At 42.6% G+C, this 24,028-nt stretch overlaps 1 protein-coding gene across 9 annotated transcripts in view; it reads left to right on the forward strand.

The window, feature by feature from the left end:
* The window catches only part of PSD3 (pleckstrin and Sec7 domain containing 3), a 404,084-nt gene that overhangs the window by 261,174 nt on the left and 118,882 nt on the right, over positions 1-24,028 (forward strand). For all 9 annotated transcript variants that reach the window (XM_061134564.1, XM_061134566.1, XM_061134568.1 and 6 more), the window contains one exon: positions 19,336-19,379. In XM_061134564.1, coding sequence (XP_060990547.1) covers positions 19,336-19,379 — 44 coding nt within the window. The remainder of the gene's footprint in view (positions 1-19,335; positions 19,380-24,028) is intronic.

The raw sequence follows: 24,028 nt of genomic DNA on the forward strand, positions 1-24,028 counted from the left end.
CTTCTCTCCTGCAGCACATACCCGTGAGGAGCAGGGGTTGATGAAATGACACCCTAGTGCTGAGCAGTGGTAACTTTTGCACCTCGTGGGCATTGCTGAGGGTTCTTCCTCTGAACAAGGAACCTAAAGACTGAGTTAGATGCAGGGAAGGTGGGTTAGTATGTATTTTGAATACACTTCTCCCTGTGCTAGGAGTTAACCATAAAGGCATGAGAGGAAAACGAAAGCGCCTAACTCACGGCTTTGTGAAACGCCCTTCAGTGGTGTGAAAGGCACCGTCCGTCCTCTCCTCTCCATTCTGCGGGACTTTGGCTCTAGCGTCGTTAGGTAGATGTAAACGTTCATCACTTCTCCCTCTGGGAATCAAGTCTATGCCCAAAGGAACCTGTAACAAGTCATTACAGTGCCCCTTCGTGACCTGAAGTTTTTCTTGAGAGGCTTGTGGATTGTTCTCATTCTTTACCCGCTCTTTTCTTGTTCTTTAGACTAAGGCTTAGAGCCTTGGGAAGGAGATTCTGGTTAAATGGGTCATTTATATCTGTCTGTTCAAACATGCAGTTCTCATATAATACGGGGAAAATCCTTAGTCAATTTGAAAAATTTCCTGTAAATGTCTTTTTATATTTTTTTATTCTTATATGGAAGTAGCACATCTTTTGACCTTGTAGATGCATCCTTCAGTTGGATCCTTTCAGAAGGACAGTAGATCTAAACTGTCAGAATTAGTGTCAGAATATGAGTAACATCCCCCGTTACTAGTTAGCACCTTGGCACGTGAGGGAGTCTGAGAGGACATGTCTTTTGCAAAGTCAGTCTGGTTGTCCAGAAATAAAAACACCTTTGTCTCCAGACTCTCTTTTTCTTATATTGGCTCTACGATCTTCATTGCCAGAGTCACTTCTTGTGATCCAAGAAGTTCTGCTTTTCCCTCAGGTGTGATTCTGCCAAACTAATACCCTTTGACGTTTTAATGTGATCTTTACTCAAAGGAGGTCTTAAAATACCCAGCGCCTTCTGGAAGGTAGTCCTGCAGACTACATAATTATCAATAGCTGTTTAACCTTTTAAAGACTTGAGTCAGCCTTGCCCCCAAATAGAAACTTTCACCACCTTTAGTTTTATTTTAAATTATAAAGCTAGCGCAGTGATATTGGTTTTCGTTGTTGGGTTTGCTTTTTGGGTTTTCTTCCAGCCCCTACCTCCCCCTTCCATAAGCCCAAGTTGTTTCTGAATCCCTCTGATCCTGCCAGTACTTCCATGTAAATTAATATATTTTTAAAGGATGGTTACTTAGGATGTTAAGCAAACTGTGCTCATGATGGGGGAACACTTGTTGGCCCTTGAATGAAATTAAAAGCAGATCTTCACTATTCTCCTGTTTCCCAGATTTCACTTGTTCAAGGTGCCGGTGGTTTGGACTTGGTTTGCGCGTCGTTAGAATAATCCCAGTGTCACACCGCATTCTTGCTGTGCTGCGTTTGTGCCTTTCTGTTTGAACACATTCTCCCAGGGATGGTGTACTCAGCAAGTGTTTCAGAACTTCCAGGCAGTATCTGAACATTGTAAACGAGATGCTGGTCCATGCCGTCATTCCTGGCAAGCTAGTGTAACACTCCTGTCAGAATGAAGGGGAAGGAAAGAAGAAAAATCTATGATATAGTGTGAAGATGGGGGTTAAGGGAGACAAAAATGCTTGCATTTTTAAGACAGTCTTTGCTGAAAATGCACAGAGGTTAGCAACTTGGTGATAACCTGAGGTTAACCATCCGGATCTCCTGTGTGGGAACGTGCATGGCAACCGATGTCCAGGACCATGCCTTCCTTTATTGAAACCTGCTGTTAGATCATGGCCTGCTTCAGATGTCAGGGGTTGCATACAGCTTAAGGACTAATGGGGAAATTTTGGAGAATGTTTTTTATTTACTCATCCATAGTGATACAGAAAACATGAGCAGCCAGCAAGATAGCTCCTCCTCAGTAACTTATTATGGGAGTTTCTCTTCTGTCTTGGACTTGGACTTTTAGTTAAGGTTTTTGAGCCTTATCTTATCCTTCAAGCAGTTCTCTTTTTGAAAAAATCTGATCTGCCGTGTTCTGATGGTACAGCCTTTAAGTTCGCACACAGATCATCGGATTTCAGTGGGATTTGTTTTTCTAGGTAGATTACTCCAAATGCTTCATGTCACAATTTTTAGGGAAGTAACTGGACAAGGCCCTCTTCACAGCTTGGCTCATCCTGACATGACACTGGTTGTAGCTGGCAGTTAAGTGTTAGAATGTGATGCACCCAAGGCAGTTGAAGACTTTAGCATTATCTCCTATGTTCTAATCTGCCAAGCCAAGGTTTTGTTTGAGTCTGGTAAATCAGGTAAGATTCTATAGCCCTCCCAAGCACGGTCAACTATCTCCTTCTTGCATCCAGGTGCAGTGTAGTGGGTCAGCTTCAGCTCCACAGCTGCGGGGCCAAGGTGGGGGTCAAGGGGCTGACGGCAGGCAGCAGAGCCCCCTGCAGACCCTGCAACCCCAACAGCCATGACGGGAGAGTCCTGCCTGTTGAGCTTTTATTAGTGTTTTCTCCTAAGACATCGCCACAGAAGTAAACCAGGAGGGTTGAGGTCTAGCTAACTAGCTAGACCTAATAAACAGACAAGGGATGTGCTTTGAGAGAAGCAGCTCTTTTCTGCCACTTAGAGGCACTGATAAAGTGCCAGCTTTGTTCTGATTTATGACAGCTCTCTTCCTCAGAACGCTTTCTAAAAAGCAGGTGAAATAGAAAGGCTCTGCAGAATGCTTTTATTGTGATTGGGCAGTGCTTTGAGGGGGGTTTTGTATGCCTCATCAACCCCCTGCTATGATCTCTGAGATTGTGATTAAATGGTATTTATATGCTGCAAAAACATAACTCTTAAAATTTAAGATAGCATGTGCTTTTATCTCTGTGTCTACATAAACCCTACTGAAATGACAGTAGAACTGGTAAATCTTCACGGCCACAGGAACAAAGCAGATTCTCTCAAGAGTCAACAAAATTCAAAGGATGTGGAGCAGATAGACTTGTTAACTGCAGTGAGAACTGAAACTCACTCGAGGCCTGCAGACCTGGAAGCCCCATAGGACACAAGGAAGGCATAGGAATCAGAGTCACTTCTGAGGGCAGTGGTTCAAATAGAAGGATCCCTTTAAATCGTCCAAAATTAGTAACTAGACCCACTAGACACCTCCTGCATCTTTGGAGAGCCTAGTGACCATATCTCCCATCTTCTGAGGCTCTGCTCTGAGATTCTGGGCTTAGGAAATTGGGCTCAGTTGGGCTCTAGAATCACTGCAGTTGGTGACTGCAGCCATGAAATTAAAAGACACTTGCTGCTTCGAAGAAAAGCTATAATCCACCTAGATAGCATAATAAAAATCTAGATAGCATATTAAAAAGCAGAGACATTACTTTGCCAAAAAAGGACTGTCTAGTCAAAGCTATGTTTTTTCCAGTAGTCGTGTATAGATGTGAGAGTTGGACCATAAAGAAAGCTGAGCACTGAAGAATTGATGCTTTTGAACTGTGGTATTGGAGAAGACTCTTGAGAGTCCCTTGGACTGCAAGGAGATCCAACCAGTCCATCCTGAAGGAGATCAGTCCTGGATATTCATTGGAAGGACTGATGTTGAAGCTGAAACTCCAATACTTTGGCCACCTGATGTGAAGAACTGACTCACTGGAAAAGATCCTGATGCTGGGAAAGATTGAAGGTGGGAGTCAAAGGGGACGACAGAGGATGAGTTGGTTGGATGGCATCACTGACTCGATGGACGTGAGTTTGAGCAGGCTCCGGGGGTTGGTGATGGACAGGGAGGCCTGGCGTGCTGCGGTCCATGGGGTCACAAAGAGTCGGATGCAACTGAGTGACTGAACTGAACTGAGGCCAGTCGTGGGATTCCCACACTGAAAGTAGGAGGGTTAAGTGAAAAGTACACACATTTCACAAAGTGCAGTGTCTTCCTTCTCACCCGTGTTACTTGAAAAAGAGAAGGCATGGTGACGAGCACTCAGGAAATGTCGTGGCAGAGAGACAGAGGGGACCCCTGGGTGACAGTAAGGGAAGCCTAGAGCAGCCGCTGTGCGGGAGACAGACAGCCTCCAGGTGAGCCTGGAGTGCAGACTGGAGGGGCCCCAGGATACTCCCAGCAGGACTGCTCCAGTCTAAACTGGTGGGTTTCTGTCTCCTGCAGAGCTGTTGTACTAGAGCTGCATGGAAAGGAGATTCCTCTAGGCTCTTAGAAAATGAAGTCAACCACAACAGCAAAATGAGGTGGGTGATCATTAACTTCAGGAAAACCAAACAGCTCACAAAGAAGCAACTGGAGCCAAATGCATGCGTAGCTCCAGAGTGAATTGCATCTGCATGGTCATAACAAGGTGGGCTCTGAAAATCGTTATACCTCTAAATTGTGATTGTGGTATTATGTTAGTGGGAGGATTGGGGATGGAGTGGGGAGGAAGAATGTACTGTGAGAGAGTGTGTGAGTGAGACAGAGAGCAGAGAGCTAAATGCTCTTTTCCAGAGTTCCACCGTTGAAAGTCAGTAGTTCATATTGAAAACAGAAAAACAAAAAAAGGAGTTGAAAGAGGTTAGCCCTGGGTAACAAAAATCTAAAGTAAATAAATCAAAGGATTTTTATTCATTACATGTTGTTGTTCAGTCACTAAGTCATGCCCAACGCTTTGTGACCCCATGAGCTGAAGCATGGCAGTCCTCCCTGTCCTTCACTATCTCCTGGAGTTTGCCCAAGTTCACGTTCGTTGAGTCGGTGACGCCATCCAACCGTCTCATCCTCTGCCGCCCTCTTCTCCTTTTGCCTTCAAGCTTTTCCAGCATCAGAGTCTTTTCCAGTGAGTCAGCTCTTCACATCAGGTGGCCAAAGTATTGGAGCTTCAGCTTCAGCAGCAGTCCTTCCAGTGAATATTCAGGGTTGATTTCCTTTAAGATGGACTGATTACATTCATTGCATGCCTTTTGGTAATTTAGATTATGAAATGATAAAAGTTTGAAAATGAACAAGTGAAATGGACAGCATATGTAAGTACACATGAGACTGGAATGGTTTTCATTGACTAAAATGATTTATGTATCTTACCTTTGTTTTAAGCAAATACCAAATAACAGGGACTTCGTTTTTTGAAAAATAACATCTTCCCCTAGAAACTATATTCGAGCAGTTTTAGGACTGAACCATGTTCTGCTGGTTGCTGCCGGAGTTTTCACTTTATAGTGGAAATGTTAAAATACAGTCTTTTCTTGGGAAACAGTGCATTGTCTTGAGGTTGTCCTTGTTATTTATTTTTATGGAATAATTTCCATAGAAGATGTGTTTTGTTTTAATAAAAATCCTGCAGTTCTAGATGGGTTTCCAAACCTCTTTTGAAAATTTTCCTCTTCATGAAATCCCAAAGCCTGGTAGCCAGTACATTAGATTATTTAATTTGCCTGTATTGATTGTTTTGGATGAAATCTATTTCCATTTGGTTTGTCTTCATTACTTTGTCTAATGCATGGAAATGACAGAGAACAAATGCCATGCCTGGGATTCTATCTAAATGTCACAGTCCCCTAGGGATCATTTTTACAAGCCAGTTATAAGAAGAACTCTCCATGTTACTCAGCAGTTTTTAAACTGCATACATTAACTTTATCATCATGTCTATAATCATTAAATATAATTGATCATTTTCTCAAGTGTTTAAAAACATACTGCATGTAATACACGAGGTCACTTAGAATTTATATTTTCTTTATGTTTGAAAATGATGAAGCTTCCTGCACTATGGTGTGTGCCTGCCACTTGCCAAAAAGTAAGGCTCACTAGCAAGAGGGTCCAACAGCAGATCTGGCCAGTACCATCCAGAATCCTCTTTGAAAATATTCGTTATTACATTTTTTCAAAAGCATGGCTTGGCTATCCAAAATTCAGACAAGTTTTTGAGAAGTGAATCAGAGGATTAGTTCAGTTCAGTTCAGTTCAGTTCAGTCACTCAGTCATGTCCAACTCTTTGCAACCCCATAAAATGCAGCACGCCAGGCCTCCCTGTCCATCACCAACTCCTGGAGTCTACCCAAACCCATGTCCATTGAGTCGGTGATGCCATCCAACCATCTTATCCTCTGTTGTCCCCTTCTCCTCCTGCCCCCAATCCCTCCCAGCATCAGAGTCTTTTCAAATGAGTCAGCTCTTCGCATCAGGTGGCCAAAGTATTGGAGTTTCAGCTTCAACATCAGTCCTTCCAGTGAACACCCAGGACTCATCTCCTTTTGGATGGACTGGCTGGATCTCCTTGCAGTCCAAGGGACTCTCAAGAGTCTTCTCCAACACCACAGTTCAAAAGCATCAATTCTTCAGTGCTCAGCTTTCTTTATAGTCCAGCTCTCACATCCATACATGACTACTGGAAAAACCACAGCCTTGACTAGACCTTTGTTGACAAAGTAATGTCTTTGCTTTTTAATATGCTGTCTTGGTTGGTCATGACTTTCTTTCCAAGGAAAGTGTTTTTTAATTTCATGGCTACAGTCACCATCTGCAGTGATTTTGGAGCCCAGAAAAATAAAGTCTCTCACTGTTTCCACTGTTTCCTCATCTATTTGCCATGAAGTGATGGGACCAGATGCCATGATCTTAGTTTTCTGAATGTTGAGCTTTAAGCCAACTTTTTCACTCTCCCCTTTCACTTTCACCAAGAGGCTTTTTAGTTCTTCTTCACTTTCTGTCATAAGGGTGGTGTCATCTGCATATCTGAGGTTATTGATATTTCTCCCAGCAGTCTTGATTCCAGCTTGTGCTTCATCCAGCCCAGTTAGAATATAAGAATTAAAGCAAAATCAGGAGATGGCTGTGAAGGCAATGAATTTGTCAATCATGGTACTTAAACAGATCAGAGTATAGTTATACATGCTGAAGAATACTTCAGATATTAACCTAAACTCTTATGGAAGAAGGTAGTGATTTACTAAGACTATCATTACATTAACTCTTTGCAAGCTATCAGGCTTTAAGGATTGCTACATTAAATCACACCTACATAATGTTTCTGGACATTAGTTTTTATGGTTTTTTAACTTTTTATTTTGTATTGGGATATAGCTGATTAATAATGTTGTGATACTTTCAGGTGAATAGTGAAGGGATTCAGCAGTACATTGGGGGAAGGGATAGTTAGGGGGTTTGGGATGGACATGTATGTACTGTTATGTTTTAAATGGATACACAAGAAGGACCTATAGTATAGCACATGGAACTCTGATCAATGTTATGTGGCAGCTTGGAGGGGAGGGGAGTCTGGGGGAGAAAGAACACTAGTTTTTAATGCCCACATTGGTTTGAAGATGAGGATCTATTCAGAATATATAGTATAATCTTTCCATTTGGACTTCAGTGAACTCTGCTTGTGATACAGGTCCTCTTCCCAGCAGGGTTTTGATGTAGTCACGGCAAGTCCATCTTGGGAAGGACACGAGTGTAAAGCTGTGAATAAAAACTTGGGCTCTGGAGGCAGATAATCCTCCGTGTGAGTTCCCACTTTACCGCCAGAACTCTTTCACTGTGGAGAATTGCCAGAGTCAGCAAATAGAAAATAGTCAGCAAATAGAAAATATGAAGTGCTCAATTAAACTTGAATTTCAGATAAGTAATAAATAATGTTTAGTATATGTGTGTGTGTATACACACACAGACGCATATGCTACTGCTACTGCTGCTAAGTCGCTTCAGTCGTGTCCGACCCTTTGCGACCCCATAGACGGCAGCCCACCAGGCTCCCCCGTCCCTGAGATTCTCCAGGCAAGAATACTGGAGTGGGTTGCCATTTCCTTCTCCAATGTATGAAAGTGAAAAATGAAAGTGAAGTCGCTCAGTCATGTCCAACTCTTAGTGACCCCGTGGACTGCAGCCCACCAGGCTCCTCCATCCATGGGATTTTCCAGGCAAGAGCACTGGAGTGGGGTGCCATTGCCTTCTCCACAGATGCATATATATGTATATATGCATACACACACACACGTATATATGCTGTATATGCTCAGTTATGTCTGACTCTCCATGACTCCATAGACTCTAGTCCACCAGGCTCCTCTGTCCTTGGAATTTTCCAGGCCAAGAATACTGGAGTGGGTTGCATTTTCTACTCCAGGGGATCTGCCTGACCCATGGATTGAACTTGCGTCTCCTGTGTCTCCTGCATTGGCAGGCGGATTCTTGACCACTAGCGCCACCTGGAATGACTCATGCAAAGTGTGGGGACAGACTTAGGCTTGAAGAAAGTTAAGTCGTTGTTTATCTGAAGTTCACGTGTAACTGGCATCCTGCGTTTGATCTGGCAACCTGCAGCTGGTGGCAGTGCACCCACTCTAGAGCGTTGATATTGCTGAAATGGAGTGAATCAGACTTTTCACAGGTTGCAGGGAGTTAAATAGTAACGTAAGTGCTCAGCATGTCACAGCTCAATAAATGTCATCTGTCTGGATGGTGTCCTCTCGCTTGTCAGACACCCAGCCTGGCACGTCTGAAGCGGCACTGGCACTGCAAAGCAGTGTTCGCCATCCAGACTGGAGTTCTCTTGGGAAGAGAGTCTTCTAGCCTGAGTGGTCAGAGATGTGTACCCCTGTTGCTCTAGGTTTGGAAAAAGAATTATATAACTGAGGCTAGTTCCTCTGCCCTGAAGTGGAGACAGGAAATGAAAGCCTAGATTTTTCAGGGGAAAAAAAAGGTCAAGGACAAAATTTTAAAGGCTTTGGAATTATATTTTGGAAAAAACTTAAAAGACTTTACAACCTCCCACCTAACAACACTGTCTTTACCCTCTCTGCCCACCCCCGCCTCCGCCCTCATCTGTAAAGTGGGAATAATGCCCCTGGGTCGTAGTGAAGAGTGAGCAGTGTAATGCAGTGCACAGGTCCAAGCCCTTGGTAACCGCTCAGTTAAACGTTGGTTTTTGGCATATCTGTGATATCAACTTGCCGATTTGGTCAAAGTAAGTGATCTCCCCAGGCCCCGCGTGTCCTGGGTGGGAAGTGGACCGATGGATTCCAGGTCCTTACTCTGTGTTCTGTGAAGCTGAGTCGGACAGGCACCAGCTGCGTGTAGCCACGTCCCTTTCACTTACGTGTCACTTTACGAAGTGCAGTTGTTTTCACGCTCATGGTTTCATTTCGTCCTCGTGATTCTGTGAAGTAGATTGTCGCTGTCTTCACAGATGAAGCAACCAAAGCCCTCAAGTCACACAGCTGATGGAAGGGCCGGTTTAATGCAGTGCCCTGGTTCTGGTCCATTGTCCCTTGCTCTGTGCTTAGCCTCCCATCAGAATCACGGCATCAGGGTCATCACCACTGAGCTCTTGTCGTCTCAACACCTGTTCATCAAACACACGCTGTGGTCAAGACAGTCCATGAGGCCTTTCGGGGACTAAATAGAGGCAGAGGCTTGATCACATGTGCAAGGAGTACAAAATATAGTATCATCTAGATTTTTCCTCTTCATGTATCAGAGTCTTGTTGTGGCGAAGGGCTTGCATAACACAGTGAAGACATGAGCCATGCCATGCAGGCCCACCCAAGTCGGACGGGTCATGGTGAAGAGTTCTAACAAAACGTGGTCCACTGGAGAAGGAAATGGCAACCCACTCCAGCATTCTTGCCTGGAGAATCCCATGGACAGTATGAAAAGGCAGAAAGACCCAACACCGGAAGAGGAGTCCCCCAGGTTGGAAGCTGTCCAGTATGCTACTGGGGAAGAGCAGAGGGCAGTTACTAGTGGCTCCAGTAAGAACGAAGCGGCTGGGCTGAAGCGGCATCAGAGCTCAGCTGTGGGTGTGTCTGGTGGTGGAAGTAAAGTCCGATGCCGTAAAGAACGGTATTGCATAGGAACCTGAAATGTTAGGTCCATGAATCAAGGTAAATTGGACGTGGTCAAACACAGGAGATGGCAAGATTGAACATCAACATCTAAGTGAACTAAAATGGACAGGAATGGGTGAATTTAATTCAGATGACCATTACATCTACTACTGTGGGCAAGAATGGAATAGCCCTCATAATCTGATGCTAAAGCCAAAGCTCCAATACCTTGACCACCTGATGCTAACTCATTGGAAAAGACCCTGAGGGTGGGAAAGACTGAGGGCAGGAGCAGAAGGGGGCGACAGAGGATGAGACGGTTGGATGGCATCACTGACTCAGTGGACATGAATTTGAGCAAATTCTGGGAAGTAATGGAAGACATAGGATCTTGGCATGTTGCAGTCCATGGGGTTGCAAAGAGTCAGACATAACATAGCAACTGAGCAACAGCTAGGTTTTTGTTGAAGAAGTAAAGCATTTGTGGTGTGGTAAACATTCAAATAGCACAGCAGCTTATTCACTGAAAATTCTCTCTCCCGCTTTGTTCCCCCAGTTTTCTTCTACACAGGAGATTGCAGGCAGTGGTTTCTTCTGTATCTTTTCAGAAACACTGAGAGCAAATATGTATACATTTTTTCCACAAACTGGGAGCATAGCAAACAGACTATTTTTTTTCCTTTAACAATATATTCTAATATACCTACCCTATTTTTAGTTTTAACAACTTAAATACTGATGGATAGCAGTCTCTCTCTGGTGCCCCTGTTGAAACTGTCTCACCCAGTTTGTTATTTGTGCTTGAGGTGTGTGAAAACGGGCCATGCTACTCTTGCAATTTAGGGAGACGGTCGGAAGCACCCCCAGTCTGCATACCGGCCCCCCAGGCCCGACACCAGCAGCCTCACCAGGCAGCCCAGCCTCACTGCCGCTCCTGTCGCTCTGTTCAGCCCTTCCCCCATTCCGTGCCCGGCGTGACCTTTAAGTGCGTGAATTAGAGCAGTCAGCCTCCTGCTAAAATCCTCCAGTGGTTGCCCAGCACACGCAGAAATGACCCTTGTTTTCTGGCCGAAAGCCGTGTGCGACCTGACACTGCTTTGCCCATAGCACTACCCCCGGCTGGCACGATGCCCTGGCCACGCGGGCGTCCTTGGCCCTCAGACCCCTCCGGCTCAGCAACGCCAGAGTGCCCTCCCTGAATCTCCCCACGGCTGCCCTGTCTCTCACACCCTCAGTCTCCTTGCAGGGAGGCTTTCTTAGCTATCTCCTCTAAAGCTACTTTTTGAGTTACCTTATTGTAATTACCTTATAGTTATCTGGCAACCTCCCAGAAAATGAGAGAACCATTTTTTATCCTTTTGTTTTCATATTCTTCTCTGTTTCTACCCTCACTGAATCTAAGTTCTATGCCTGCATCCTTCACACTAGGCTTTCAGTACCTGTGTTAATATCTGATGACCTGACCACCTGACAGGTAGTAGAGACTCAGCTGACTTGAATATACGAGTGAATGAGTAAATAACTTTTTTTCTTTTTCAAGATGAATGCGCCTTTAAAAAAAAAATCCTGGTTGCATATCTGTTTTATTTGTTTTTTCAAAACTTTCTGACCATACCACAAGGCATGTGGGATCTTAGTTCCCAGCCAGGGATCAAATCTGAGCCCCCTGCATTGGAAGCGTGGATTCTTAACCACCAGATTGCCAGGAAGTCCCAAGTGAATAGTTTTAAGAGATTTATTTATGCAAGATCATTACCAGTGTTACAACTGTTATGTTATATTGTACTATTCATGTGGCAAACAAGAACTGGTCTTCTAATAGTTATAAAAAGTACAATTCTGTGTAAGTCCCTACAGTACATACACTGTATATAGAGTATATACAACACTATTATAGAAAAAAATGCAGCCTTATCATTGTCTAGCAGTTATAAAAAAAATACTTTCCACTGACCTACCAGCACTTGTTAGGGTAAAATGTTTGTCGTGGGTACTGTACCCTGGAGCCCTACGGTAAGTACAGGTCAAGCAGGCACGTCCCCGGGCAGGTGACGACACAGAGGACAGACGCAAGGCGGGTCAGAGGAGGTGGAAGGGCTGACCGTCAGCACAGGTGTGCTGCAAACTAAGTTTTCTCAGCTAAGAACGTAGGCTCATGGATATCTTTCCTGGTGAAAACATCACTTATAATATGAACTGAATACCAAGTCCTGAGCTAATATAACTGAAAGTAAAAGGCTATGGAATGAAAGAATGTGAATAGCATTGTTTTTAAGTTGGTAAACTCTAACATCTAGTAAGTTTTTAACAACAAAGCATTTATCAAAGTTGTAAAACATATTTCTCAGTCAATTTATATTCACCTAAAACATTACATGTATACTGCCTATATTCTATGCTGTAATATGTGTGTATCTGTCAGTATTGCAAAGTGATTGGGGCAGGTACAAGCACAGACTGGCTTCAGACAGGTCTGGCTTCAGACCCCCAGCTCTGCTGTGTGATCTGTGACAGGATTACTTAACAGTTAAGAGTGCTAGGTGTGTCATTTCAAAAAGTAGGGATAATAATACCGCATTAATACAGTTGCTGTGAGATTAGATGGAAGCAGCTCTCTTAGCTCGGTGCCTCCCGAAACACGGCCTCATAGACAGCTGTGTTATTATCATCACCGGGGCATCGGTACTCAGAAATGGCTTGAACATTATCACAGAGGTACAGAAATCTCACCAAGTGAAGGATCACATATGTCAGTTTCCAGTCACAAACCAGGGCGTTTTGCTGTATGTGTTCTCTGTCTAGGACTCCCATTGTTCCTTCCCTGCAGTTTTCTAATAATTTCATTGCTATCCTAATTTCAGCCCCGATGGCCTGCTGGATGACACACATTTAGTCTGCCCACAGTGGGCTTCAGCCCCGATGGCCTGCTGGATGTCACATGTTTAGCCCGGCTCAGAGTGGGCTTCAGCCCCGATGGCCTGCTGGATGTCACATGTTTAGCCCGGCTCAGAGTGGGCTTCAGCCCCGATGGCCTGCTGGATGTCACATGTTTAGCCCGGCTCAGAGTGGGCTTCAGCCCCGATGGCCTGCTGGGGGACACATGTTTAGCCCGGCTCAGAGTGGGCCTCAGCCCCGATGGCCTGCTGGATGACACATGTTTAGCCCGCCCCACAGTGGAGTGTTGTTGTTTTGCTCTTTTTGTTGTCACACTTGAAAATTCGTGAGCCTTGTATAGTTTATACTTCTAGCTACTTCTGAAAAATAACCAGAGCCAGCCACAGTGAACCCACATGCCCACCTGGGTGAAGCCGGGCTACAGCTGGGAGCCCCCTGCCCCTCGGGGTGCAGGTGCCCTGGCTCCTGCACTCATCCATGTGACCTGCTTACTGATGAGGTTTAGTCAGGTTTTGATATTGGACCAGCATTTAGACTTGATATTCAAATTAACTCATTAGGATATGTTCACAGGTTTTTTGTTAAATTGAGGTGTGACTGACATATCATGTTACGTTAGTTTCAGAACTGCAACATAATGATTTGACCTTTATATGCATCGTGAAATGATCACTATTATAACTCTAGTTAAAAACCCATCACCTTAGTTAGCAAAATTTTTTTTTTCTTGTGATGAGGACTTTTAAAATCTACTCTGTTAATAAGCTTTCAAATATGCAAACAGTATTATTAACTCTAGTCACCATGCTGCACATACATCCTCATGACGTTTGTGTTGTACCTTTTAACCCACTTTGCTCATTTCTCCCAGTCCGCCATCCCTACCCACCCTTTGGCCAATCCTACCCGTCTTTCCTCTGCATGAACTTGCAGATTTTGTGTGGTTTTGTTTTGTTTTAGTTTCCATGTGTATACTATCACATGGTATTCATCCTTCTGACTCGTTTCACTTAGAATAATAGAAAGTTCATCCATCTTGTTGCACATGGTGAGATTTCATTTTTTATCGATGAATTATTTTCTGGTGTGTGTGTGTGTGTGTGTGTGTGTGGTTTTCCAGGTGGCTCAGTGGTAAGGAAGCTATCTGCCATCACAGGAGACACAGGAGACATGGGTTCAATACCTGGGTCAGAAAGATCCCCTGGAGTAGGAAATGGCAACCCACTCCAGTATTCTTGCCTGGAAAATTCCACGGACAGAGGAGCCTGGTGGACTGCAGTCCATGGGGTCATAACGAGTCAGACGTGGCAGAGCACACACGTGCAAGCACACACACACACACAGAGAGACACACAGACACACACACATATAGGGAAAGAGAGAGAGAGTACTTCTTATCCATTCATAGGCATGTACATTGTTTCTATATCTCAATATTATAAATATTATAAATAATGCTGCAGTACACATAGGGGTCCGTACATCTTTTCAATATATGTTATAATTAATGTTTTTGTTTCCTTTGATAAATACCCAGACATGAAATTGCAGGATCATCTGACAGTTCTAGTTTTAATTTTTCTCAGAAACTCCATACTGTTTTCTATAGTGGCTGCCTCAGTTTACATTCCCACCGACAGTGCACAAGGGTTCCCCTTTCTCTTTTTATTTCTTTTCTTTTGATAACAGCCATTCTGACACATCTGAAGTGATGTCTCACTCTGGTTCTGATTTGCATTTCCTTGATGATTAGTGATACTGAGTATATTTTCATTTTTAAAATTTTCATTTGCCTGTTGGTCATCTCTATGTCTTCTTTGAAAAAAAAAAAATGTCTATTCAGATCCCCTGCCCATATTTTAACTGAATTCTTTGTTTCTTTGTGATTGAATTGTGTGAATTCATGGTATATTTTAGATACTGACTCCTTATCAGACATATGGTTGGCAAATATTTTCTCCCATTCAGTACATTGCTTTTTCGTTTTGATGACTTCCTTTGCTGTGCAGAAGCGCATTTTAGTTTGAGCAATCTCCCTGATTCACTTTTGTTGCCTTTACTTTTTGTGTCAAATCTAAAAATTCATCACCAAGACCAACATCAAGGAGTCACTGCCTATGTTTTCTTCCAGGAGTATTATGGTTTTAGGTCTTACATTCAGCTCTTTAATCCAGTGTGAGTTAAATTCTGCATCTGGTGTAGACAGTTGTCCAGTCCCATTCTTCTGCACGTGGCTGTCCGGTTGCCCTAACACCACTTGTTGAAGAGCCCGCCCTGGCCCCACTGTGTGGTCAAGGCTCCTTTGTCACAGGCCAGTTGACCATCTGGGTGGGCTTGGTCTGGCTGGCTGTCCCGCCCCACCGACCGGGATGTCTGTGTTTCGTGCCTGTGTCGTACCGTTTTGATTACTGTAGCTTTGTAACACACTTTGAAATCAGGGGCATAATGCCTCTGGCTTTTTTGTCCTTTCTCAAAATTGCTTTTGCTACTTGGGGTCTTTTTCAGTTCCACACAAAATCTAGGATTGTTTTTTCTATTTCTGTGAAAAATGCCACTGGAATTTTGATAGGTAGTGCATTGAATCTGTAGATTCCTTTGGGTATTATAGCACATTTTAATGATAGTCATCCTTCTAATCCATGAATACAGACAGTCTTTCAATTTATTTGGTCATCTTCAATTCTTTTCATGAGTTTCTTATAGTACAGGTTTTTCACTTCCTTTGTTAAATGTATTCCTAGACATTTTATTCTTAAAGATGAAATTACAAATGGGATTGCTGTCTTCATTTTTCTTTCTGATAGTTCATTGTTAGTGTTTAGAAATCAACAAATTTTTGTATATTGATTTCATATCCTGCAACTTTATTGAATTTTTAAGCTAGTTTTAAAAATTTAACTAGTTTTTTTTTTTTTTTTTGCAGAGTCTAAGGTTTTCTATATATGATATCATGTTATCTCCAAGTAGTGACAGTTTTACATCTTTTCCGGTTTAAATTCCTTTTATTTCCTTCTCTTGGCTAATTTCTCTGGCCAGGAATTCCAATATGATGTTGAATAAAAACAGTAAAAGTGGATATCCTTGTCTTGTTCCTGATATTAGAACAAAAGCTTTCAGTTTTCTAATGTAAATTGTTGCAACCACTATGGGTATTAGCTGTGGGATTGTCATATATGGCTGCGTTTTGTTGAGGGATATGTTTAAAGTATTAACAGGGGGAATTATTTCTACTTAAATTTTTACACTCCAGGGAGTTTAGTACAAATAATAAATCATTATGCTGTATACTTGAACCTAATGTTGTATGTCAATTATGTTGTTGTTGTTCAATCACTGTAATGTCCGACTCTGTGACCCCATGGACTGTAGCACGCCCAACTCCTCTCTTCTCCATTACCTCCCAGAGTTTGCTCAGATTCATGTCTGTTGAGATGGTGATGCTATCTGACCATCTCATTCTCTGCTGCCCCCTTATCCTTTTGCCTTCAATCTTTCCCAGCATCAGGGTATTTTCCAATGAGTTGGTTCTTCACATCAGTTGGCCAAAGTATTGGAGCTTTAGCTTCAGCATCAGTCCTTCCAGTGAATATTCAGGACTGATTTCCTTTAGGATGGACTGGTTTTATCTCCTTGCAGTCCAGCAGACTCTCAGTCTTCTCCAACACCACAATTCAAAAGCATCAATTCTTCAGCACTCAGCCTTCCTTATGGTCCATCTCTCACATCTGTACATGACTACCAGGAAAGCCATAGCTTTGACTGTACAGACCTTTGTCAGCAGAGTGATGTCTCTGCTTTTTAATACGCTGTCTAGGTTTGGCAATTATGCTTTGATTTTAAAAAATGGAACTTAGTGGCTATTTTGTGTTTAAATACATTTATACTTTGAATAATGTTATTCAACCTTCCTTAAGACACAGCAGCCATATATATAATTGAAACACTTGGCTGTATACCTGAAGCTAACACAATATTGTTCACTAACTATATTCCAAGATAAAATAAAAGTTAAATTTAAGAAAATAAAAAGACACAGCAGAGTCAAGTGGAAGGTAATCTTAAGGTGTAGAAAAGACATTTTAGGAGGAATGTGCTCTGTGTAAATAATCATGACACCTTATTGACCAATTCTACCCTCAGAATGAATGAAAAAGAAATACATGTGTGTGTGTATTTGTGTATGTATGTAAGGGTTTGGAGTATTGTGTCAGCATAAATGATAATTAGACGGTTCATCTTCATTCACTTTTAGGTTTGGTTTAGCACACCTCCAGAGCTGCTCACCAAATCTTGCAGGAGGTGTGCATGTTTAGTATTATCTTTGGCTGCATTCCCCCTCCTTTTGGTGATAATAAAGTTTGATCAGGGTATGTGAGTGTTGGATTCATTTTCAAAACAAATTTTCCTTTAGTAATCAATTATACTAAAGCATTAAAAAGATTCAGGAAAATCCCTTTGTAATTTTGTCATTGAAAAGAATAAGGATTAGATTTGTTGCGTTATATATATGTGTATATATGTATATATACATATTCACATACAAAGAGGACTTTGGCTTCTGGTATAACAGGTTTGTTGAATTTTACAAGATCCTCTATAATAAATTTTTTGTGTGTGATGTACAGCTGACAGAGTAACAAGAATATTCCAATTTGAAACTGAGTTATCTCTTCAAGTAAAATATTCTCAAGAGCAAAACATTTGGAAAAGTTGATCTAGGGCAGAACTGAATCTATTTGGCATTTTCTAGTTGCCTAGATATCATTTTCTATCTCTATGAATAGATAGTTTTTTATCTCTAGCAATTGTTAAATTTCTCTGGTTAGTATTGTGTGTGTTAGTATATAAAGAACCATTAATGATCTGTCTCTTCTCTAAAACCTACTATTATCTGTGGGTTCAAGGCGGCTCTTACAAGTAATAGAATCTACTTAAGGACACTTAGAGCAAGAGTCTCCTGAGGCTGGAGCTAGACATTGACCCTGAACTTCTGTATGTGCAGCCTCAAGAGACATTAACTATATAATAGGTTGTCCTACTTCTTCAGTAAATTAGAGTTCTTTGAAAAGAGCATTCAATTTACAATACCGTCTCTGTGCCTTGATTTACCCCTTATTTTCTTTTGCTATTTTACCATTTCTATACTTGATGACATGATAATTTCTGTATTTGATGTCCTGATAATAATGAAATATGTCCTACATTTTATTAGCTAGCCAGTAGTTAAACTGACTACTATAGCCACACTGAAGAAATCCCGTGGAGTCCGTCAAGACGTGGCTAAAGATGCACGTATTGCATCTTAAGTAACGTAAAATGTGTAACCAAGCATCTTTGTCCTGAATTGCAGCGAGTTTTGCTAGAAAGGGGATTCACTACCTGTGTGCAGTCTTTCTGATTACACACCTGTAGACTGCCTCTCCCACTCGGGCCAGACGTGTTAAAAGGCAGAAAATAGTCTACGAGGCAGATCTGCTCGGCTCTGCTGTGCTGCCCGGGGAACATTCTGACCCTGCCATTTCCTCATTTGGAAGATGAGTCATTTGATAGCGTCTCATCCCCCTTTTCCCATCTTAAAGTAAATGAGATGAGTCTAATAAGTCCAAATCTCTCTTTTAAAAAAAAAGTTCCAACTCCATCATACTGTTATTTTGCACATGGTCATCCCTTCTGCAGTGCAGTTTGCAGTTTTGGTTTTATGTCTTAGAGATGCACTTGTGTTTTCTTACATTATAAGCATCTTACTCAGAATTAAGAAGCTAGAGGTGTGAGGTAGTTTTTTCTTAGGTTAGTTGTCTTAGTGGAACAACTTGATTACAAAAGTTTATGTGAGATACCGGAGCTGGGAGCCTGGTGAGGCGGTCTTATATGCTGTCTTGTCTGTGGCATTGTTATTGTCAAGGCTCTAAGAGAACTTTCTGTCTCCCCCTCTACCACCTCACACACATCAGAGTAACACTCACTAACTGTAAGGCAGAATTATGAGGTGAGACCAATACAGGCTGCCTAAGTCATCGATACAGAAACTCTGAAATTACTCTGAGATAGTTTTCCATAATTGGGCTTCAGTCTCCCTTCCGTTTCTCTTGCTCATTACATTGTTATGAAAACTGTTATATCTAGTCCATTAATGAAAAGGTATGAATTGCATCTTAAGTAACGTAAAATCTGTAACCAAGCATTCCAAAGGCAGTTTGGAAGTTGCCATTTCCAAAGTAGTGAAGCTATATGACCATATTTCGGATAAGAAAAACAGACTGCGTGATGTAATTTTAGTTGGTCCTGTGTTTTTCTGTGGCAGAACGTAGCCCGGCGTTGTGTGTCGTAGTTAGGAAAGGCGTTTCCTGCTTCATGGGACGTCTCTGTGTATCTCTGAGTGCTGCCTGCCTGTCTATAGCTCACCCGTGTCTTCCTCATTTCCGCAGCACCAACAGGATGACCTGCGGGGGCCCTGGGAGCCGCTGGCTGGCTCAGTCAAGCCTTTCGGCTTTTGCCATTTGCTGAATTACAAATGTAGAACAGGATGAAGAGAGTAATTCCATCTTGTTTTCTCTCTTTCCAGGCTCTGTACAACTCGATCAAGAACGAGAAGCTCGAATGGGCAGTGTGAGTATGCTCTTGCTGGCCTGGCAGTAAGCGGACAGCGTGCTCTTTTCCGACTGTCTGTCTTTGTGCCTCATCAGGGATCTGGAGAAGGGTTAGATGCACCGCCAGTTCTCATTTCACACCACCGGTGTCTTATCTTCTCTGTGTAAGACACGTAAACCCTGAGTATTCCATGTCTTTTTCTTGGTACCAGCATGCTCCTATTCTTATTTTAAACTGTTTGCTCTGCCTGTGTACAATTAATTATCTTTTTATTTTTAAAAAAATGGCATTCAAAAAGAAAATATGAGTAAAGTAGGTAAAAAATTCCAAAATTTTTTCCAAAATCTAATACACCTGCTGTGGGTACCATACACTTATTCTAATTATCTCCTTCTTATCTTTACAGATCAAGATTTTCTAACCCTATTTCCTATGACACTAATTATACCAGAATATTGACAGATAAGCTTTAAGGAGTATGGTACTTGCATGTAATGAAGTCCACATGAAAAGTCCATAGAAAGAATAGCAACAGCAGTGCAAGAAGCAGCATTTCCTAAAAGATTTTGCACAGTTGTGTAAGTTTAGACAATAGCTATAGGAAAGGTGCGGCTGCAAAGTTTGTAGGATAATATTCACTTGCTTAGGAGGAACCTTGATGCTCTTTTATTTTATTTTTATTAAAGTATGCGTGATGAGTCCAATATTACATAAATTACAAGTTCACAACATAGTGATTCGCAGTTTTTAAAGGGTACATTCCATTCACAGCTATTAAGTTCTGGCTGTATCCCCCATGTTGCACAGTATATCCATGCAGCTTATTTCATACCTAGCAGTTTGTACCTCTGCATCTTCTCCCCTTGTGTTGTCCCTCCCACCTTCCCCCTCCCCACCGGTTTGTTTTCTACATCTGTGAATCTGCTTCCTTCTTGCTGCAGTTAGTCGTCTGCTGTATGTTTTAGATTCCACATTTAAGTGGGATCACACAGTATTTGTCTTTCTCTCTGACTTGTCACTTAGCATACTGCCCTCGAGGCCCATCCATGTTGCTGCAAATGGGAAATTTCATTCTGTATATGGCTAAGTAGTATTCCATTGTGTTTATACATCACATCTTCTTTATCCATTTGTTGGCTGATAGACACTTAGATTGCTTCTTGGGATTTGATGTTGATTTTAGAGCCTTAGAAGAAATCAAATCTTAGAATTTTGGAATGCTCTAGCTGGAGGGAACTTAGAGTTCATTGGTTGTCCTAACTGGGTTCCATGGAGCCCAAGGATTCAGGGAGATGTTTGGGCACCTCCCTAGGTGATGTCAGTGAGGCGAAAGGGAAGTATGACAGGGACCCCGTTCTACTGCCCACAAGCATCACACTTACTTCAAACAGCCAAAGTACCCTAATCTTTATCTTTTTAAAATACATAGAGTTCTATCGAATATTACTTTTCTCAAGTAATCTGTACTGAAGAAAAATTTTTGAAAAGTACAGTCCAGTATTCCCATTTCATGTATGAGGTAAATGAAGCCAAGAAGCATTTATTAGCGAATCCAGAGTCACAGAACTACTGTAGGGACAAGGCTAGAATTTGCTTTTCTAGCCGTCCTGGCTCCCCTTGGCAGTACCATGCTGCCTCACTTCTCCGTAGCCACACACTCTTTTTTATTATTATCATTTATTTTTTAATTGAAAGATAATTGTTTTATAATGCTGCATTGTTTTCTGCTATACATCAACATGAATTAGCCATAGGTATACATACATCTGGGCTTCCCTGGTAGCTCTGCTGGTAAAGAATCTGCCTGCAATGAAGAAGACCCCGGTTCAATTCCTGCGTTGGAAAGATCCCCTGGAGAAGGGATAGGCTACCCTCTCCAGTATTGAGGGGCTTCCCTCGTGGCTCAGAGGTAAAGAATCCACCTGCAAGGTGGGAGACCTGAGTCTGATCCCTGTGTTGGGAAGATCCTCTGGAGGAGGGCATGGCTACCCACTCCAGTACCCTTGCCTGGAGAATCCCGTGGACAGAGGAGCCCGGCGGGCTGCAGTCCACGACTGAGCGACTCAGCACAGCGCAGCACACATGTGTGTCTCCTCCCTCCTGGGCCTCCCTCCCACCTCCCCCCATCCCACCCCATCCCACCCCATCCCACCCCTCTGGACTGCCACAGAGCACCAGTCTGAGCTCCCTGCGTCATGCAGCGAGTTCCCACTGGCCATCTGTTTTACATATAATGATGCATATGCTTCAATGCTGCTCTCTCAACTCGTCCCACCCTCTCCTTCCCCGACTGTGTCCACAGGTCTATTCTCTCTGCATCTCCACTGCCGCCCTGCAGACAGGCTTATCAGTACCATCTTTCTAGATTCCATATATATGCATTAATACACGACATTCGTTTTTCTCTTTCTGACTTACTTCACTGTATTTAATAGGCTCTAGGTTCATCCACCTCATTAGAACTGACAGAAACGTGCTTCTTTCTGTGTCTGTAGCCACATACTCTTAGCAAGTCTTTGCTCGGCAGGGATCACGTCTGAATGTATATTAAGAGAGATTTATGTTAAATTTATAGTCTCATGAAATGCCTCTAGAATTACTGGTCATTCATCTATTCCACAAACAACCTTTGAAGCAGCTCTTTCTGTGCCTGGCCCTGTAGTAAAACCTAGATACGCATTTGAAAAAGACAGAGGTTCTCTACCTAATAAGAACGTAACGTGGGAGCAACTGGAGGGGGTGGACTGTACCTGGACAAACACATAAGAGCAGCAGTGAGGGGTGCAGTCAGCCAGGTGCCTGTGGAAGGTTGGCTCCCTCCTGCAGGACAGTCACCATTTCTTCCCCACTTCCTTTGTTAGGTTGTTCTTTATTCATAAAGCTCCTTTGTACTAGGCAGTATGCTGAAAATTTACAGAAAAGAAAAGGCATTAAAATATTTTCCTTGTCCTTAAGAAATCTTACAGTCTAATAGACAAACATGTATTTATTTTTATTTACTTACTATTTTTTTTAAATAAGGGGTGGTTACTCTTTCTGATTGGGATGGGATGGTAAGGTGAGTTGAAGTGGATAAGAGGCACTTATAACTTGAGTTAGAATTGCTTAAAATTTAGCTACCAGTGGACCTTCAGAGACTATAGCAATTAATAGAAAAGGGAAAATAAAATAAGTGCAGTCTCATTCAGAAGGAAAGTTAATGGTCTTCTTCTGTTTTGGGCCTTCATGTGTACTGCTGTTATTGTATTTAGGATTAAATACAATGTTTAATTGTAAGAAGCATTAAAAATTCACATAGCCAGCTTTGTTCTTAAAACACACAGCGGAATTAAATGTAAATAATATACTTTTGGGCCCTCCACTCTCCTGCTTCCCCCGCGTGTCTGGGTTGCAGCAGCATTGACCTTGCTTTCATTATGTATAGCTGTTCTTTAACTCTGAATAAGCTTTTTTACAACCTTGTATCATGGATAATCTATGCTATTTTATGTTACTCTATAACTCAATTTACCAGAATAGTTCAATGCCTTTGTTTTTGCTTATATATTAAATTGTTTTCTGTCTACCCTCCTATATCGGATTGTCCTGGCTGACACGTGATGTCCTGGCACATGGACCTTTTTGTCTCTTGGATCCTGTGTTATAGAAGCCTTCAGCTTTCAGAAGTGCGGTTTTAAATACCAATAGGCCATTGTTTGGAGAAGGCAATGGCACCCCACTCCAGTACTCTTGCCTGGAGAATCCCATGGATGGAGGAGCCTGGTAGGCTGCAGTCCATGGGGTCGCTAAGAGTCGGACACGACTGAGTGACTTCACTTTCACTTTTCACTTTCATGCATTGGAGAAGGAAATGGCAACCCACTCCAGTGTTCTTGCCTGGAGAATCCCAGGGACAGGGGAGCCTGGTGGGCTGCCGTCTACGGGGTCGCACAGAGTCGGACACGACTGAAGTGACTTAGCAGCAGCAGCAGCAGCAGGCCATTGTTTGGGCTCTTTATCATTTTGTAAATGAACGTTAGTTTGGCTGGTGTTCTCTTCAGGCATCCCAGCCTTGTCGTGGCAGAGGGTGTAACTGGCTGTGTAACTCCATGTAACTCCATGAAGCCCTGAGCCATGCTGTGCGGAGCCACCAAGTTGGACTGGTCATCCTTTAGAGTTCTGATGAAACACGGGCCACTGGAGAAGGAAATGGCAGCCCACTCCAGTATTCTTGCCTGGAGAATCCCCATGCGTAGAGGAGTCTGGGGGGCTATAGTTCATAGCATCACAAAGAGACGGATATAACTGAAGCGACTTAGCACCCACACACCAATAAGAATGAAGTGGCTGAGCCAAAGAGGGAATCGGTTGTGGGTGTATCTGGTGGTGAAGGTAAAATCCAGTGCTGTAAAGAGCAATATCGCAAAGGAACCTGGAATGTTAGGTTCATGAATCAAGCTAAATTGGATGTGGTCAAGCAGGAAATGGCAAGATTGAACATCGACATCTTTAGGAATCAGTGAACTAAAATGGATGGGAATGGGAAAGTTTAATTCAGATGACCACTATGTCTACTCCTGGGGGCAAAAGTCCCTGAGAGGAAATGGAGTAGCCCTCAAAGTCAACAGAAGAGTCCAAAATGCAGGACTTGGGGGTGAATCTCAAAGCTGCAGAATGATCTCGGTTCA

This window comes from Dama dama, chromosome 32, assembly GCF_033118175.1.
Source record: "Dama dama isolate Ldn47 chromosome 32, ASM3311817v1, whole genome shotgun sequence".
NCBI lineage: Eukaryota > Metazoa > Chordata > Mammalia > Artiodactyla > Cervidae > Dama > Dama dama.